The 17,710-nt window shown below is 45.8% G+C and overlaps 2 protein-coding genes across 5 annotated transcripts; one reads left to right on the forward strand and one right to left on the reverse strand.

Annotated features, from left to right (window-relative positions):
- Window positions 1–1,967: 1,967 nt before the first annotated feature.
- tecra (trans-2,3-enoyl-CoA reductase a) lies at window positions 1,968–7,508 on the forward strand. 3 transcript variants are annotated; one of them, XM_034538681.1, is made up of 11 exons: window positions 1,968–2,346; window positions 3,051–3,102; window positions 3,215–3,259; window positions 3,384–3,487; window positions 4,794–4,909; window positions 5,056–5,161; window positions 5,311–5,383; window positions 5,472–5,515; window positions 5,612–5,669; window positions 5,800–5,888; window positions 6,282–7,508. In XM_034538681.1, exons 1-11 carry the CDS (start codon window positions 2,179–2,181, stop codon window positions 6,453–6,455), a joined length of 1,029 nt encoding a protein of 342 aa, XP_034394572.1. In that variant the 5' UTR covers window positions 1,968–2,178; the 3' UTR covers window positions 6,456–7,508. The 3 variants fall into 3 exon arrangements, with proteins under 3 accessions (XP_034394572.1, XP_034394574.1, XP_034394573.1); XM_034538683.1 differs by having other exon boundaries at window positions 5,472–5,488; XM_034538682.1 differs by lacking the exon at window positions 3,051–3,102 and having other exon boundaries at window positions 3,166–3,259.
- samd1a (sterile alpha motif domain containing 1a) lies at window positions 7,504–15,851 on the reverse strand. 2 transcript variants are annotated; one of them, XM_034538678.1, is made up of 7 exons: window positions 15,355–15,851; window positions 11,608–11,968; window positions 11,120–11,262; window positions 10,938–10,998; window positions 9,944–10,028; window positions 9,551–9,665; window positions 7,504–8,829 (listed from the first exon to the last, which is right to left on the reverse strand). In XM_034538678.1, the coding sequence occupies exons 1-7, from the start codon at window positions 15,715–15,717 to the stop codon at window positions 8,683–8,685; spliced, it is 1,275 nt and encodes a 424-aa protein (XP_034394569.1). In that variant the 5' UTR covers window positions 15,718–15,851; the 3' UTR covers window positions 7,504–8,682. The 2 variants fall into 2 exon arrangements, with proteins under 2 accessions (XP_034394569.1, XP_034394570.1); XM_034538679.1 differs by having other exon boundaries at window positions 11,120–11,259; window positions 15,355–15,845.
- Window positions 15,852–17,710: the final 1,859 nt, after the last annotated feature.

Genomic DNA, 17,710 nt, shown 5'->3' on the forward strand with positions numbered 1-17,710 from the left:
TGATGCTGATGAATTGTTGTCTGTTTGTTAGATATGATTTGAGCCAGGAGAGAGCAGTTCCGGTGATGTTGAGGGACGATTCGAGGCGGGAGAGAAGGATGTTGTGGTTGATGGTGTCAGATCAAAGTTATTATAATGAGAATCAACTTTACAGTTTGCATTCAAATATGTAAGCCCTGCAATAAATCCTACTTTCGTGAAGGTTAGTAATATTGTTATTTTATTTAATCACCCCTGGACAAAACGGCTCTCACAACTGCGTGTATGTTGACACATACAAGTAATTTGACTCTAGTTTCCAGTGTCTCTCAGTACAAATACACCGTAACAAGAAGGTGTAAACATGAAGAAATGTAGACGAAGGAACGTTTGTGGAATGATTTGTGCCGTATATGGTATGCTGGAATAAATACTGTATGACTAATGTAATACTTCATGTGTGTATGTACAGAGTTCATGTGAATATGTTGAAGAAGAATATACAATCTTGTTCAGTAGAGGGATTTCATGTGCACGTCAATGTCAGTGCCTATAAATATTTTTGTTTGGTGTTGTAGGGGTTATTGCACAGGTGGCTAAATGAACTGTTCATGGGTGTGTTGGTTTGTGGAATGAGAATTCTCAGAGTTGTTCACTGGTTGTACTGGTTGTAAAGTGCTCTCTAGCGCCCACCACAGGGGGCCAGTTGAAACAAGTTATATCAAGAGTGACGTAACGCTTTCTTCACAGAGGTACCTTTTTTGGGACCACCGTGTATATATTGTTGAAGCCTTTGCTGTTACATGTGTCCAGCAGCTTTAAAAAAAAAAAAAATATATATATATATATAATCCCAAATTTAAATTAAGAGATAGAATCCGAAGACGGTAAATTCAAAACTTCTGCTCTTGTCATGTCGAATCTTGAATCGCATTAGAAATGTTTTTAAAGCGTGTGACCACGTTGCAACAGGAGAGTAAACATGAGTGACACTCTGATGACAAGTGATCCCATGGAGTCCCACGTCACAGCATTCCTCTCACTTCAGAGTCAGGTGGTCGCCACCTTTGAAAAAGAAGTAGGTCCAGTTCAGTTTACTTATATTTCAGATTATTTTTTCCCCCATACGCTGCTGTCTATCGTAAAGATGAATTAGGTTTAGCACAGGGGTTGTGTTTTTTCTTCTTCCGTACAACACTCAAAAACGGTCTTGGAATGCAAGCAGTGATCCGTCCGCTCGCTGCTGGCTTGAACTGCTCCTGCTGAGTAGAAATAGACCAGCGAATATAAATATGCAGTTGGCCATGTGCGACCAAAGGCATGTTTGATCTTCTCCCAATCGGCATTGGATGTGCCCTCCTCCCACCACAAACGTCCATGAAGTATTTTAGAAACAATGCTGTTCATTCACCACACAAACCTTGAGGCCCACACCGGCCTTGAAACCAAACCGATCCGTCTTTGTCACGGAGGTCAGAAAGAGAAAAGAATATCGGCCACACAGGTGGTCTGGAGGGGAGGGGGGGAGGGGGGGAGGGGGTGAGGTGTTGCCTTTCAGCCCCATGGATCAGGCTTTTAATGGGGCCTCGTCACCGCCGTGCAACCAAACGAGGCGCAGAGCAGACAGGAGATGCGTCTTATAGGTCTAATGAGAGCGCATTGGCATCTGTCACTGGGTAGGGCCGTGTGTGACTGCCCAAGGTTACCAAGCTGGTGCAAAGCAAATCAGGCGACTTATATTTAGCCTTGCAAATGGCGCGCTATGGATTATGTCTTGGGGCTCTCCAGTTTCGTCTTCAGTGCGTTTTGTAGCATGAAGGGGGGGGGGAGGCTGTGGATCATGAAGAGGCATGCTATTCAGGTGAGAAGCAGGTTAATTTCATGTTCTTAGAGCAGCTCTCCTTCCACTTCTTCTCACTTCCTATCACCGCTCGCTTGCCTCCACTCTGTCACATGTGGACACTTCATCTGGGGGGGGGGGGGGGGGGGGGAACGTGTTTATGGTCTCACATACTTCTTCCGGAGGTGGGGGGCTATTCAGAGAGTCCAAAAGGCACCAAAGAAGACACGCGTGAGTTGGACTGACAGTTGTGGGGGAGCAGGCAGTTGTGTTCCATACCAGCAGAGGACACCCAGCGTGATTGGACATATCACAGATTATTTCACCGGGCTTCCTGACATTGGGGAGTAAACAGTACCATGGATGTACTCGCCTTAGAGGCCAAGAGTGTAAATGGATCAGAGCCCGAGAAGAAGTCTTCATCGCGGCCAAAACCGAAACCTCCCAAAAAGGCCAAAAGGATTGTTTACTTCGAGGTGGAGATCGTGGACTTAAAGACTAAAGAGAAACTGCTGCTGCTGGATAAGGTGAGAGTCCGGACGATGGAGGGTTTCTGATTACACTCGCCTTTTATATCGAGCCTAATGGTTTTAGAGGACTTTAACTGGCGCGTGACGATCGCACATTATTTTTAAGTCCTACATACAAAAAGGCACAAAGAGCGCTCCAGAACTCGCATTGGATTGTATAATTAATTAGTGCAGTTTATCACCTCCCAGTGCATTCCTTTGGACATTTTGTGATCTATGGCCGTGCTAAAAGTAGCACGAGCCGACCCCTGTGATCACCTTAGCAGGGAAGTAAAAGGAAAACATGTTTGTTTGAGCTCAAGAACCGAGGGGTCACCACCGCGAGCTGACCCCTATTATCTATAGATAATCATCTATAGATGACTGCAGCCGTTATCATTGAGCGAGGGTGAGAATTCACTCTTCATCTGACCGGACCTTTCCGTTCCAGCCACAGTACAAGACCTCTGCTGCCCCGGGACAACCGACACTTGATTAGTAGCTGTGAGGGATCGCATTGCTCATTAAAATGGCAAAAATGCAAGTGTGACAAAATTCCGGAAGAATTCAAAACTTCGGCATTAAAGATTAGACTTTTGTATTTTTAGTACTTCGGGTCTTGTAAATGGACTTCTAAATCCTCCACATGGCAGTCTGCACACTAAAGGTTGCTGATAATGTTCATATTTAAAGTATGGCTTATTTCTATATTTTGTTCGCAGGTGGAGCCAACGGCCACCGTTTTGGATATCAAAGCTTTATTTCACAAATCATGTAAGTAAGTTTCAGACAACCACATTTTAATTTTCCATTTATTCCTACCTTCATTTCCAATAGATAAATCTCTCGAGCATGCCAAGCGTAAAGTTCCTCTCCATTTCGACAGATCCAAAGTGGTATCCAGCCAGACAGTCCCTGCGTTTGGATCCAAGTGCGTCTGTTTTTTTATTAACAACAAATACTGCATTTATGCTACTTATTATAGTTCTTTGATACGTGTTGTGACGAAGATATGTGATGTTGGCTGGTCTTATCTCGGCTGTCATGTCGTTTAGAGTCAAAGTGTCTCAGGGATGAAGAAATTCTGCAGACACTTCCTGTGGGAACCACAGCCAGCTTTTACTTCAGGGATCTAGGACCCCAGCTCACATGGGGGACGGTGAGTCCACACCTGCACAGACCCACAATATTCAGGACCATACACAGATGTTGCTGTTTTAAGTCCTGCATGTTACTTTAAGCGAGTTTCTAAGCTACTAATCAACTTGTTTTAAGACAGATTCCCACCTTCCACCTTCCTAAAAAAAAAAAAAATCTAATTACCAAGATTTGCCTGTTCCTAATTTCAAGGATGCTCCAGCATTCAAGATCTGATCCTCTGAGCAGCGACCTTTTTAATGCAAGAAATTATAAAATTCACATGGTTCTTTTACCATCCAAGTTTCCATGCTTGTCTTCTGGATATGATTTTGTGTGTGCGCGTGGCTCATGGATGCAGCTTTTTTGTTTTTCCATCAACTCACGGTCAGGGAAAGAGGCTTGCTACGTGTAATGGACTACAAAGTATACACCATTCAGACTTAATTGGCTGAAACATTCAAAACCTCTGGTATGGCCTTTTAAGATTCTTGTACATTAAATATAAACAGACACTCTCTCACCCACTCAATAGCTCGTGAATATAAATATCAACCCACAGTGGCAGATAGAGGCGCTTTCGTGGGGTTCGTTTTTCTCTCACCTCCTGCACTGCCTGTCCTCTGTCCTAGGACATATAATCTCACAGCCCCATTTCTCCCAAAGGTGTTTATCCCCCTGACCTCTCACTCACCTTTAACTGGGCCTCTTTACTCACCAAGTCTCTGCATTCCCTGTCCTTACAACCCTGTCATGCTGCAGACTGATGCCACTGTGGGTGCGGGGAGCATGAAGTGCCCTGGCAGGCATCACCGGTAGCGGCCAGGCCGTGTGCCGCCTGAGCCGGGGCTCCGCTGGAGGTGCTGATTCAGGGATCGGTTTCACTGTCATTCCGTGCTGCTGCGCTTGATCATATCATTTGTGGAAATCTGGTATTAGGAGCTGCCTTAGTGTCTCGTGTGCTTCATGGGCACACGCTGAAACATTATTAGTGTTACACTTGAATGGTTGTAGAACGAATTGGGCTGCTTTTTGTTTGAAGATGGATTTGTCAAGTGGCTTATTAGAGAAGGCAGCGCCATACCGGTGTCAGCCGCACGCTTCTCCCTTTGGCAGAGGGTTCAGACTAACAGCGAGAACATATTCTATTGCCACTGGTTTGTGTATCTCCTATGAGAGGCTTTGCTCATTAGGTATGTTAATGTAATGCTGTTTGTGTATGCATTCATAACTTTTGTGCTGTTCTGCCTTTTTGTCTATTTTTTTTTGCACCTTTGCAGGAACAAAAAGAATGAACGCACTTCTGTCTTTTCCTTCGCTCACTTCAGGTGTTCCTGACAGAGTGTGTAGGCCCACTGGTCATCTACTTAATGTTCTACTTCCACCTTCCCTTCATCTACTCTCCCAAATATGACTTCACCAGCAGCAAGCACTGGGTCGTACAGTGAGGGGCAGCTTTTCTTAATTCTTTCTTAAGTTTATTTCGGGAATCTGTTGCAAAAACACTAGTGAAGCTTATTGCTATGGTGACACTGAGTCAGGGCGCGTGTGTATGTGTGTGTGTGTGTGCGTGTGTGTGTCCTGTTGCAGCTTGGCCTGCATATGTCACTCCTTTCACTACATCAAGAGGATCCTGGAGACAATGTTTGTCCATCGCATCTCCCATGGGACCATGCCTCTCAAAAACATATTTAAGGTGAGAGAGCTGCATCTTTTTGACCTTTTTAAATATGACACACGGTTATTATTGTGTGCCGTGTTCTCGTTCTCATAAATATGAACCAAAACGTGCGTGGAGCCTTATCTTGATAGTGTGACCTATTACAGCCTCTTTTTCTATTTCAGAACTGTGGCTATTACTGGTGCTCCGCAGCTTGGATGGCCTACTACATTAACCACCCTCTCTATACCACACCCTGTAAGTGCAGAGCTCGGCAATTCTCAATTTAACTCATCAGTTGGAGTTGACTTTCATCTTCATCCATTTTTCCGTGACACATCGACAGATTACGGGCAGATGCAGGTGAATACAGGACTTTACGTTTCCTTGGTAAGAGACCTGTATGTGCATTCGTGGCGCCGACATTAAACCGAATAATCTTATCGCTGTGCAGTTGATAATCCCCGGATGTCTTTGTTCCCGCAGTTCTGTCAAATTGGGAATTTTTCCATCCATGTTGCTCTCCGTAACCTCAAACCACCAGGTGAGCATTTTCCAACGAGCCATATATATATATATATATATATATATATATAGCGTTAGCATTTTTATTGTATTGAAAGCAGCCAACAGTACGATACAGTGTTTTAATCGTTTATTGCCCGTCATCTCAGGTTCTAAAGTGAAGAAGATTCCTTACCCTACAAAGAATCCCTTCACATGGATCTTCTGGCTGGTGTCTTGTCCGAACTACACGTACGAGGTAAGCAGATGCTTGAGCCCACTCTTTCTCGAGATAGGGAGATGAAAGTACTGTATGGAAAACACGTGGATGAAATGTACTAAAAATAATATATGGACACCTGCTTATTGTTTTCAGACAGACTGGACACATCTTTTAATGTTAAATTATGGTATTTTCTCAATGTTCTACTCCTTATGAATACGAATCTTTTTGTAAGAAGACTATGTCTTTCAAGGGATGTGTGGGCAATGTTGTCAGTACACAGTACTTATATTTCATCGATGCAACTTGAGATTCACTGCTGCCATCTGCTGGTTATGTTCTGCACATGTATCCCACAGCTCAACTCACTGTTAGTGTGTGTGTGTGTGTGTGTGTGCGTGCATGTACACGCATACTTCTTGCTCACAGGTGGGCTCCTGGATCGGCTTCACAGTGATGACGCAGTGCGTGCCCGTGGCTTTCTTCACCCTTGTGGCCTTCATCCAGATGACTGTGTGGGCCAGAGGAAAACACTGCAGCTACGTAAAGGAGTTCAGAGATTATCCGACCCTGCGCTCCTCCATACTGCCCTTCATCCTGTAGAGCCTGGCGGAGAACGCAACGTGTGACACCTTCATTCATCCCCTCACTGATCGGGTCTTTCCACACTGGATGTTAGAAAGTGTGTGCTGCAGTCAACAGCATGGATGGATTTTGGTCGTATGGACTCCATGTACCATGTTGTTACATAAAACTCCATAACAAGGATTGTTGGACTGGTGAATGCAGGACTGTTGAGAGGCGGAGGAAGCGATCAGAGTTCAAATACAGCAAAGTCTTAATATAATGTTGTATGTGATCTTGAAAAGCTAGAGGATAAAAAAACAAAACAATATTTTGCTACTTTTGAAAAATACATATGCAACTATGTATTTTTGCTTTACTGTTGCATTGAGAGTGCCGTTTAGTTTTTTTTCTTTTTTTTAAAATCACATTATTTTCGTGGCTTTTGGCAACCTGATCAGTGGTTTCAACCAAGAGGCTAATCTGCATTGTCAAACTAGTGCGCAGCCTGGAGCTGACCACTCTGTGGCCTCGCGCAGGGCTCTCCTGATCCAAGTGGCATTCACACTGCAGCCGTGCTCGTGGGCGCTCTGGATCAGAAATGAGCTGCAGATTCCTACCAAGGGGGAGGAAAAAAATTTACTTTTCCTTTCGTCTGTACATGGATCAAAAGTGTATTTATAGTATAGAAAAGTAAAAAATAAAAATAGCATAATGTACAAAACAAACCAACTCTTACTTACACAAGATGATTATGGTGTGACATATTTAGTATGTTTTACTAATCTGAAGCGTTGTGCAGATGCAAACGCAGACTGACCCTTTGTTAAAATGTGCTTCCCAGGATTGGATAATGACAAAGGGGCAAATACACATGCAAAATAGTTTATTCTTTGCTATTCCATTTTCACTGAATGTGCATTTCACAGAACGCTGCATCGTCTGAAAGTTTGTTTACAATATTTTGATTAAGACTGAAGAGGGACCTTCACTCCCTCTTAAGGCAACTCTGACCCACTGAAACAATTGTTTTAGACAAAGTTATTCATACGACAAGTTAAATAAAACAGAAAATAAGTGACTGAACTGAGAGACATGAGCTTTATTTGTATGTGTCAATGTTACAGATAAAAAGGGAGATACATTGAAGATGAAGACATCTTATGGAATGTTACAATTCAAGAGGCTGGCTTACGATAAAAAATGTTTTTTAAAAAAGAGACACTGGACAAATTATAAATGGACGATAACATAAAATATTGCATTTGATCAAGATGTCTGCTGTGTAAACCGACACTGAGCAGCTGTATTCAATTTACAACAACATATTCGGTATTACAATGACGTTTCCCAAGGTGTATTACTTTATTTTGCTTATGTATGAAAGCCAATTCCAATAGGCTGCACGGTTTCCTCGTCACATCTATCTGCAATTGTTCCCCAAAATCTATTAAGTTGGGACCACAGTCAGATCTAAATATGACTACAAGAAATAGAATATTGCCTTACCAGCAGCTAGTAGTATATCATATTTGTGTTCTGAATGACAGACACTGAAGACATAATCAAACATCAGCAGCTATTGGTGGCATAATAAGTCAGGAATCAGACTTGTGATGCAGATATGTAGAACGTCTGACTTCCCCAGCACTTTGATGACATCTAATCAAACGGAATAGAAGGGAAACTAACAACAGATGGGCTTTATGTTTGTCTGTGTGAGGTTCTGGACTAACAGAACGTACCGGAATGGAGCAAGCAAGGATGCAGAGAGACATTTTAGAGCCACAGCCGAACCAACAATTCTGGTGGACCCTACGCAGTGCAGCGGGTCTCTGTGCGTAAATCAGCTCATATGTGGTCCACTTGGTGCAAGGCTCAGTCCCCTTCAATGGCTGAATTATCCATATTTTACTCTTGCAAAAAGGTCATTGCTCCTCCAATTGGAACATGGTCTGAACGGTCCAGTCTGTTCCCCTGACAGTCCAATTGAACGGCACATGGATGAAAAGAAAACATGTGAAAAACCAAGCCCGTGATGAGAGGTAGGATGACTTTTTTTTTTTTTTTTTTAAATCAGTTTCTGGTCATTCTCACAGTGAAAGTTAAATTCCACCGCAGCGTTTCCCCTCCCCACCACCCCCCGCTCACCCTCTACATACTCTGTACATGAAGGTGGCGGGGCAGGATGTTGATGGGAGAGGGCACTGCATGCACGTGTGGGGGGTCAATGCAGCATCGTCCGGCTGCAATGTGAATCGCCGCTTCAGAGGTCGTCGTATTCCAGGAAGTGGGTCCTCTGAAGCACCTTCACGTGGCGCTCGTAGATTTTGAGGGCGGGGCCGAGTCGGATGGACAAACCAGTCAACACGTCACTGCGCTGCATCAGGAGAAGGGACTTCCCATCGATTTCCTGTCGGGGAGAGCTCAGTCAGCATCAACTCGTAGGGCTGAACATCTTTTGATGAAACTAATGAGCGCCATTTATAAATTGGCCTCCAAGATGCACCGCGTGGAAAGTTTAAATTAGCTACTGATTTTCAAGGTCACCTCAAGACCTCCAGCAGTTAGCCCAGGCTAGCTGCCAGCTGTTATCACAGCTTGGTGAGCACCATCAAATTGATACTGGTCACAGGACACACTCATTTCAAAAATAATACAGGGGTCGGACACGTTTTTTTTTTTACCAATACAGCTCCACGCCTTTTCCACTACTTTGTGGCAAATTATCACAACTAGATATTCTCTGAAACACATGTGTATACATTGACATTTAAGAATAAAAAAAGTATCTCAACTAAAAATAAATGACACGCTTTGGCTGTCGGGAATATGACCTGAAAAGGTCCCCCGAGGTTGATGGGGGACGAGAGGGGAGCTGTGCTGCTGGCAGTGTGTCAAGTTTGTCTCCGGGGTGAAAAAGCCAGTGACGGAGTTGAGACTACTGCTGCTAAGCATCCATGTCTTTCTCCATCCAAATGCAGATATCTGCATTTCCTGGCATTGTGCAAACGTACATGCCGTCATCAAGTACGAGCTTTAACGCCTCTAAGCATCCAGTGGGTGATGGTACAAGTGTGGTTTTCAGTGTACGTACAGTGCCCTCTATGGCAGTTTTAAGGTGGTGCACTGACCTGTGTTCGGAACGCCACAGCCTGCTCTGGAAAGCCTGCAGCTGAGAAGTAACTGGCCACATCTGCCACAGTCCACAGCATTAAGTTCTGGCTCATCTTCTCCTTCTTCACAGAGCTGGAGGAGGATCAGATAGAAAGGAGTGAGCGGCAGGACCAGAGTGACTTTTCTTCGGCAGGTTTTCTCACACTTTGTTGTTGTTGTTTTTTTTAAGCCTTCTGTGTGGTCAGTAATTATTACCGTAACTTTTGTGCCTCAGAAATATGCACATTAATTATTCAAGACAATAACAGGGAAATTGTAGAACGGGAGCGCACGTGATTTTCAGGAATTAGAAATGCTACTAGAAATGCATTTCTAGTAGAGCATGTCATTTCTAATAACAGGATACTCACACTTCGTCCCCTTTATCACCGTTCAGAAGGCTGTCTTCGTCTGCTGTGAAGGCGGATATATCTATGTTGTTCTTTATTAATGTACCTGTGAACAAAATGGAAGCAAAATTATTACAAATGTTCCCCCCAATAAAACCCTTGATTTTAATAGATCAAATGATATGCTCCGATATAAACCTTGACTGAATGCTGTCTGCAATATTTCTGTAATGATCACTGAAACATGGGTGTTGATACAGCACCCTTCCGATGCAGGACCAGCCCACCGTCACGGGTCTGTCTTCATGCGCGACCATTTACAATCAAGGTGAAGCCTACTGTGGCACTTATGCAGTGTTAAAACACATTTAAGTGGTGTATGCTTATGTTATGCCAATGTTAGTTATGTTTTTTTGGAGGCGTCTTGGCAATGTCTCACTAAAGGAGGTAACATCTATAACCACTTCTCTTTTTTTTTTTAAACAAATAATAAAACTCAGAAAGAAAACTGTGGCCAAACACAACCCATCGTGTTTGTGTGTTTGTCCACAAAAACAATCGTTTCCATCGCCTGGTTTATAAACACATATTACATAAACTATAAACCTTTTCGGAATTACTACAGTCGATCTGTAAGCGCACTTTATTTACCAAACGGCCATTTAAAGACGTTTGTCTGACAGCTGTTAGAAAACCCTGTGCAGCTGTACGCTTATTACACGGCCCGTATTTCAGAAGGAGCTTTTAACGAATGCAGTGAACACCACCTGGATTGACAGGTAGTGGGACAAGCTTGTGAAGAATTCAACACACGTGAAATAAGGGTGAACAGAATGTCATGTGAAACGTGAGCTGTCATTACCCAACTCCTTTTAACATGTGTGTGTGTGTGTGTGTTTTCTCAAAAAACTATTTTCCCAAAACGGGAGAGCGGACGAGGGATGAATTGGTTCTCTGCAAAACAGATGAAGGGGGATGGCTTTTTTTTTTTTAAAAGAGAAACTTTGCTACTCACAGTTGTCAGATGGCAAAGGCAGTCCCTGTGGTCTCCCTTCAGACACATGCTTGCTCTCATCCTGTTGCCCAAACAGAACACAAAAATGAAACGTGAAAACATGTCGGGTGTGAAGCAGAGCGATCAAAGAAGCGGGAGACATACAGGTGGGGTTTGCCACAAAGGGATTACAGGCAAATTACCAGGCCTGCAGCATAGTCTGGTACCAACTGGTCAGACAAAAGGCCACTATCCACCATCTTGCCTTCATCTTCCTTCTTCACCCGGTTCTTTAAAGTGCAGGGGCTGGTCGTTGCAGAGTGGATTGCTGGCTTCACGGCTGCTGCTAACAGAGAGAGAACCATTTACACTCCATGCTGTCACACTCAAACTGTATTCTTGGCAAACTGTAGTGCGAACCAACAACTACTGCAGCTGAACATTTATTTTATGTGTTTTTAACTGCTCATTAAACCTGAGTAACCTGTAGACATAAGCCGATGGATGACTGAACTTCTTACTGCAGGAAGACATTGCCAAGTCATGCAAACATGTTATTTTTGTAGGCATTCCTACTGTCAACAACCATGTCACCCATCCAGCTTCCAATCTGATATTATATCCAATGCATAAATCTTGCACACGCAGTTGCAGGGTGTGCATATTAGACTGTGTTTAGCAGCGTGAATACCTTTGTCTCTCTGCATTCCTGGGTGCTGGCGCTCCACTGGGCAGACGGCAGAATGATAGGGCCATTCATTGTGTGCGAGGGCTCTGGGGCTGGAGGGGGGCAAGGAGCTGGGCCTCTCACCAACCTTCGGGATAGAGGCACAGTCCAGACCAGAACCGGGGCCACAGTCGGGGCCCGGGCCGGGGCCATGTCGAGTGCCAGATGGGGAGCAGGGAGCAGAGACGGCTTGTGCAGAGGCACAGTGCACGGCGGCCTCTTCAAACGTGCGACCGGGAGAGGGTCCGTCCTGCCCGTCCCGGCTCTCATCGGCCCCTTCCTCGTCTGCATTACTGTCTGTGTCCATGACCATCGAGGTGTCAGCCTGCAAAAACCGAAGCACAGGTCCCATATTGTATTCGACAGCTTGTAATCCCCAGCAAATTATACAATATTCAGAAAATCTAAAAAAAAAAGAAAAAAAGGTGGATGCAGACTTAAAAACAAAAACACAAGTAAAGCCTTTCATACTCTTTGCTTGGATCAGTGGGGACACTTGGCTTGAAGGGATGTGATGGATACATTGAACTCAGTGGAAGCACAGCCATTATTAACTATTACGTTATTATTATAAAAAGACAATCAGCTTAAAAAGCAGGTAAACGCCTGCAGCGTTACATAGAGGGGGGGGGGGGAGATCGTGTTCATGACTGAGCGTGTCACCTGAAGAGGGGGGGGGGGGGGGGGGGGGGGGGGGCGTGTTCATGACTGAGCGTGTCACCTGAAGAGGGGGGGGGGGGCGTGTTCATGACTGAGCGTGTCACCTGAAGGGGGGGAGGGGGGAGGTCGTGTATGTGACTGAGCGTGTCACCTGAAGGGGGGGGGGGGGGGGGAGGTCGTGTACATGACTGAGCGTGTCACCTGAAGGGGGGGAGGGGGGAGGTCGTGTACATGACTGAGCGTGTCACCTGAAGGGGGGGGGGGGGGGGTCGTGTTCATGACTGAGCGTGTCACCTGAAGGGGGGGGGGGGTTGTGTTCATGACTGAGCGTGTCACCTGAAGGGGGGGGGGGGGGGGGTCGTGTTCATGACTGAGCGTGTCACCTGAAGGGGGGGGGGGGAGGTCGTGTTCATGACTGAGCGTGTCACCTGAAGGGGGGGGGGGGGCGTGTTCATGACTGAGCGTGTCACCTGAAGGAGGGGGGGGGGGGGGGGGGGCGTGTTCATGACTGAGCGTGTCACCTGAAGGGGGGGGGGGGGTCGTGTTCATGACTGAGCCTGTCACCTGAAGGGGGGGGGGGGGGGGAGGTCGTGTTCATGACTGAGCGTGTCACCTGAAGGGGGGGGGGGGGGGCGTGTTCATGACTGAGCGTGTCACCTGAACGCACGCTCGTACAGATGTCGCAATGTGACCGCCGCGGTGGTAAATGATCGCCTTTGCACGCGCCGTCCCTTTCTCCACGGCGCGGTGTTCCCACCGCGTTCCACCGCAGCCGCGTTTCCACGCGAATCAAACATTTCAACGTAATGCCGCGCGGCCGCACACAAGTAGTTGCCGTTTTGTCGACGGCGCGCGCGCGCCCCCCCACCCCCACCCGAAGAAGAAGAAGAAGAAGAAGAAAAAAAAAAAAAAGAAAAAAAAAATGTGCCTTGTGTGCGACTGCGTGTCTCAGACCCAGCAGCCGAGCACCAGAGCGCACTGAAGCCCGCCCCGCTCCCGGGGAGAGAACGCCTGCATCGCACTGCATTTCACACAAGTTTTCACCGAGACACGGTCACTAAATAAATGTATTTGTTTTTTAAAACACCGTGCACCCCCCCATCCCTGAGGATCTCAATCCTGCATGATTTCCTCCTCCTCCCTCCTCCCCCCTCTCGGCTCACACCGAGACGGCCGACGTGCCCGCTGCGTCCCGCTTCTTTACAGGCCTCCTTGATTGATATTTCTAAAACACAGGGGGGGGGGGGGGGGGGGAGAGAAAGAGTACAGAAGGGGGCCGATGGGAGGCGTTTGAGGTTTTCCTCAAATTCCCTCTAAAGTGCGCATGGAGTTGCGAACCTCGCCATTGTGTCGGAGCGCTTCCCCCGTGGCCGAGACGCGGCAGAGCAGAAATAAGAGATTAAGAAGAAGAAGAAGAAGAAGAAGAAGAAACGAGTTTTAACTCGACGGGCAGCTCAACGCGCACCGGGCGCCTCGCTCACCAGCCTACTTTGACTTTGCACCGGGTCAACGATTTACAGCGCAAACACACCGAGAACACACAGGGAACGCGAAATGAGTCCGTTATCGGACACGTCGCTGTCTACATCTGCCCCCTCCTCGTATTCAAGTGAAAACCTGGAGGGGGGGGGGAGAGACACAAGCCCCGAGAAGCAGCGCGTTCAAAGTCATTAAACGCATTTTTTTTTTTGTGGCGACACGCACACGCCTTTCCGGGGGGGAACAAAGTCAATTTGATCTCGGCTTAACCCAAATCGGAGAGAGGGGCACGTCCACCAGCTAGCGCCGGACGGAACAGTTTGCGGTCGCTTCGCGTTAGTTCGGGGTCTCACGTTTGCGACCCGGCTCTTACGTATTTCATAACTTTGCAGTGCATGTGGCTCATCTTTAAAAAAAAATTAAAAAAAACACACAGAAACAAACACAGTTGCCCAAGCACGCGGAGAAGTGATGCAATTGCCGTGCGGGACGAGAGGCCGTGACAACAGCCGACACCAAGCATTAGACGTGACCGGGGCTCGGCTGCGTGTCCGACAATGGATCCGGGGGTTCGACTTTATGCACTGCGTCGACAAATCGCCAATCACTCGAAATACAGACGCGGTTTGCACAATTGGACTGAATATACCTTTTATTACAAGTACTTCGGCTCAGGCGAGACTATAATGTGTTGCTGTTTTACGGGACAAAAACACAGTGATGGGCACATCTTAAAAGTCCAGACGGAAGGGGGGGGGGGGTGACATGTCGTCACGGGCGGACACGATCCGGAGACCTGCTGGTTGTTCCAGTCAACAACCCCACCATGTCCCAGCGTCCCCCATCAGGGTACTACATCCGCGGTGTTTGAGACTTTCCCCCCCACACCCACTCCCACATGTACAAGCCGGTGAGAAAGAAAACACACACTTCCAGCTCAGGCTTCCAAAATAAAACCACCAACCGTACACGCGTATTCTAACGCTCTTATTTTGAAAGGAGAATCGCTCCACTTCCGGGCTACGTGTCGTCGCCCCCCCCCTTCTCTCGCTAGCTTGACAAGAGTCCTCCTCCCCTTCGCTCAACGCCGACTTTGGGGCTCGAAAAAGCGCTTTCCGCTGCCGGTAATGGTGGCTCGGGTTGCGGCGGACAGGACGGCGCAACTTTTCCCGTCTTCTCTCTGTGCGGTTGAAGTGCTTTTCAACCCGGCGTCGTTTAAAATACACCTCCCCACTCTTGACTACAACGCGCACATTCTGGTTTTTAAAAAAAAATATATATATATTTATTTTTGTTCCTCCTCCGCAGCGCTCGAGCGAGGTATAACCGCCGCTCCCCGTCTGCGGCAGTTTAGGGTGCACTTGCAAATCACTCCCCCGTGTGCAGCGACACAAAACACGCGTTTCATTCCTCTCTCTCTTCCAAACAATATAGCGCATCTTATAGATGGCTTTTTGTTGTGTGTGTGTGTGTGTGTGTGCGTGTTACCTCCACCTGTTAATTAGACAAGACGTGCTATGACAACGAGATGAGACTCGTTCAACGTGCCTCTTCGCATCAGCCGCCACATACCTCCAGGTCCTCCTCGTCCGGGTCCACGGGACCGAAAGCGCTGTCCCCGTTGCTCAAGTCAGAATGACTGGCTTCTTCCACCGCGCTCCTTCTCGCAGCCGTCGCTAACGTCACATCGTCCTTTTTTCTGCTCCTCCGCTGAACCTTGGCGGCGTTTCGGTACGAAATGGAGCCCTTGTAATTAACTTTTAGCACGGTCTGTTCCTGAATCAGTTTCTCCAGTTCTGCGCAGGTTCGGTCGGGCTCGGACCCGTGTCGCCTCCGGACCATTCGGCAGATCCTCTCCAAGTCCGGCCGAGCTTTCCGCGACCGCAGCGAGTCGATAGTGTCCAGGATCCACTCGCGGTACTTGGATTCGGACATCTTTCTTGCTCGTTTTGGTTCGCTTTCTTCTAGCTTTTTTTTTTTTTTTTCCTTACCTTGGTGCGTCAACCTTGTACACGGTGTTTTTCGTGAGCCGCGGTCCGAGTCCAACCCGAGAAGCGGAAACCTCGCCGTACGCCTCCTGCGTTTGCGTGTGCGCTTAAGGTGGACCGACGGAGTTGCAGCGAAAAGTTTTAACTCGAGAGGGGGTTTTTTAAGGTGGAATATGTGGTCCTGAACGGGTACGTGCGCGCGCACACTCGGGCCCATGTGCATCATGATGGGTGAAAAAAAAAAAAAAAAAAAAAAAAGGTGGCCATTTACTTCAAGAGTTGGAAAAGTGTGACACAGCTTCTGATGTAGTAACGGAGGCCAGTTCACATGTGGTCCATAGGTTTCACGTTGCTTCATAAACTCAATGTATTAAACAACCAGAGGCTCAATGTGCCCCATCAGAGATTTGACTGAAAGGCACGTTAATGCATCAGTATGTAACATAACATACTACTTTATTGAATTAATTAAAAAGTCATTCATTATATATTTTTCAATTAACAAAAAAGTAATGCAACAAACTTATTTGAATATACAGCTATTCTGTATGAAAATTAAATGTTTTTTCTCATGCCGTCGGCAGTTTGATGAGCTAAGTTGTATGCGTGTGTTTGTGCGATCCTAATAAATGATCACTTTTCAATTTACATTTTCAAAAATGTATACCTACCATTCATTGCATTTCTCACAGATTGATTTACTCATTTGAAGTCTTTTCAATGCGTGTCAATATTGCCCCAATTATTACTGATTTACTTTAATCACTTTCTATTCTTTAGTGGATTCTATTCTTTGATGGCTTCATAAATTAAAAAAGGTACTTTACCGTCTCCGGGCCCTTAACAGATAACTGATGCAGATGAATCCTAAAAAAAAAAAAAAAAAAAAAAAGGAGCACGCCGAGGGTGGGAATACATTTGGAGAGGGTTTCTGAAAGCTGGCTGGTAATTGATCCTGTACTGTGACAGGATGGACACAACACTGCATTATTCAATTGCACCTGGCAACCTCTCGACACATTCCCAATAACAGACAGGAGAGTTAAAATACCGCATCCGCCCCTCACCTACCAACAAGTGTGTTCCTCTGGTCCAGCCACGAGAGTAGCGAACAGCTTCCTTGAGTTTACATGTTAAAAGCGTTATTGCTCAAATGTGACAAGTCGACTCCAGTGCGTCGTTGGTGCATGGTGAAGAAAGACTTGACATAACCCCAGACGTATTAGTCTTAACAAGTAAAAGTTTATTGGAATGATACATTTTGCAAAATATTACTTTATGTATATTTTTTTTTAACATACTCATTGTGTTCTAAGGGTATCTGTCAAGTTCTCCAGAGGGGAAAAGATAGTTAAGACTGTCAAAGGCAAGGATATACAGTATTGTTTCCCAAAAGGTACAATAGACTACACAATCACTGTACCCAGGTCATGAGGAAAAGATTAATGTTCTGTTTTTGCTTTTTTTTTTTTGAAAATACAATTAGAAAATATGAACGCAAAACATCTCGGATGTAAAAAGTGTTATGTTTGAATGAAGAGTGTGTGAAAAACTTGATGAAAATAGAAGGCAAACACAAGAGAATAACTCATAATTAGCACAGAGCAGTTGCTAGTGTTCTGATAGAAGAGAATTAAAAAAGACAATTGACAAAGAAGTTTTGTGTGGGGAAACAAAAATATTTTTTTTTTTTAAAAAAAAGGAAAAAGCATTGCGATGACCTCCGTGTCTGAAGTGGATGATGTGGCGTCGCCTTCCACACACACACACACACACACACTCACCAACTCTGATTTAGTCATTTGTCAGATCATAAAGACCAAATATATTACATGAGCTCTCTTTAAAAAGGATTACATAGTGTCTTAAAAGTTTCAAATAATTAGCACAAATCAATTAAATAGGAGATTTGAAAGGATGCGGCATGTGCTTCAGTATTT

Source organism: Cyclopterus lumpus, chromosome 8 (assembly GCF_009769545.1).
Source record: "Cyclopterus lumpus isolate fCycLum1 chromosome 8, fCycLum1.pri, whole genome shotgun sequence".
In the NCBI taxonomy this organism is placed as follows: Eukaryota; Metazoa; Chordata; class Actinopteri; order Perciformes; family Cyclopteridae; genus Cyclopterus; species Cyclopterus lumpus.

Bases quoted from the DNA above. Each gene is read 5' to 3' on its own strand.
- samd1a (XM_034538678.1), bottom strand. From the start codon at position 15,717: ATGTCCGAATCCAAGTACCGCGAGTGGATCCTGGACACTATCGACTCG. The intron at 11,263-11,607 runs GTATTCACGCTG...TCTCTCTGTTAG, and splicing joins AGGAATGCAGAGAGACAAAG to CAGCAGCCGTGAAGCCAGCA. The intron at 10,999-11,119 runs GTAATTTGCCTG...TTTGGGCAACAG, and splicing joins CAGACTATGCTGCAGGCCTG to GATGAGAGCAAGCATGTGTC.
- tecra (XM_034538681.1), top strand. From the start codon at position 2,179: ATGGATGTACTCGCCTTAGAGGCCAAGAGTGTAAATGGATCAGAGCCC. The intron at 4,910-5,055 runs GTGAGGGGCAGC...GTCCTGTTGCAG, and splicing joins AGCAAGCACTGGGTCGTACA to CTTGGCCTGCATATGTCACT. The intron at 5,670-5,799 runs GTGAGCATTTTC...CCGTCATCTCAG, and splicing joins CCGTAACCTCAAACCACCAG to GTTCTAAAGTGAAGAAGATT.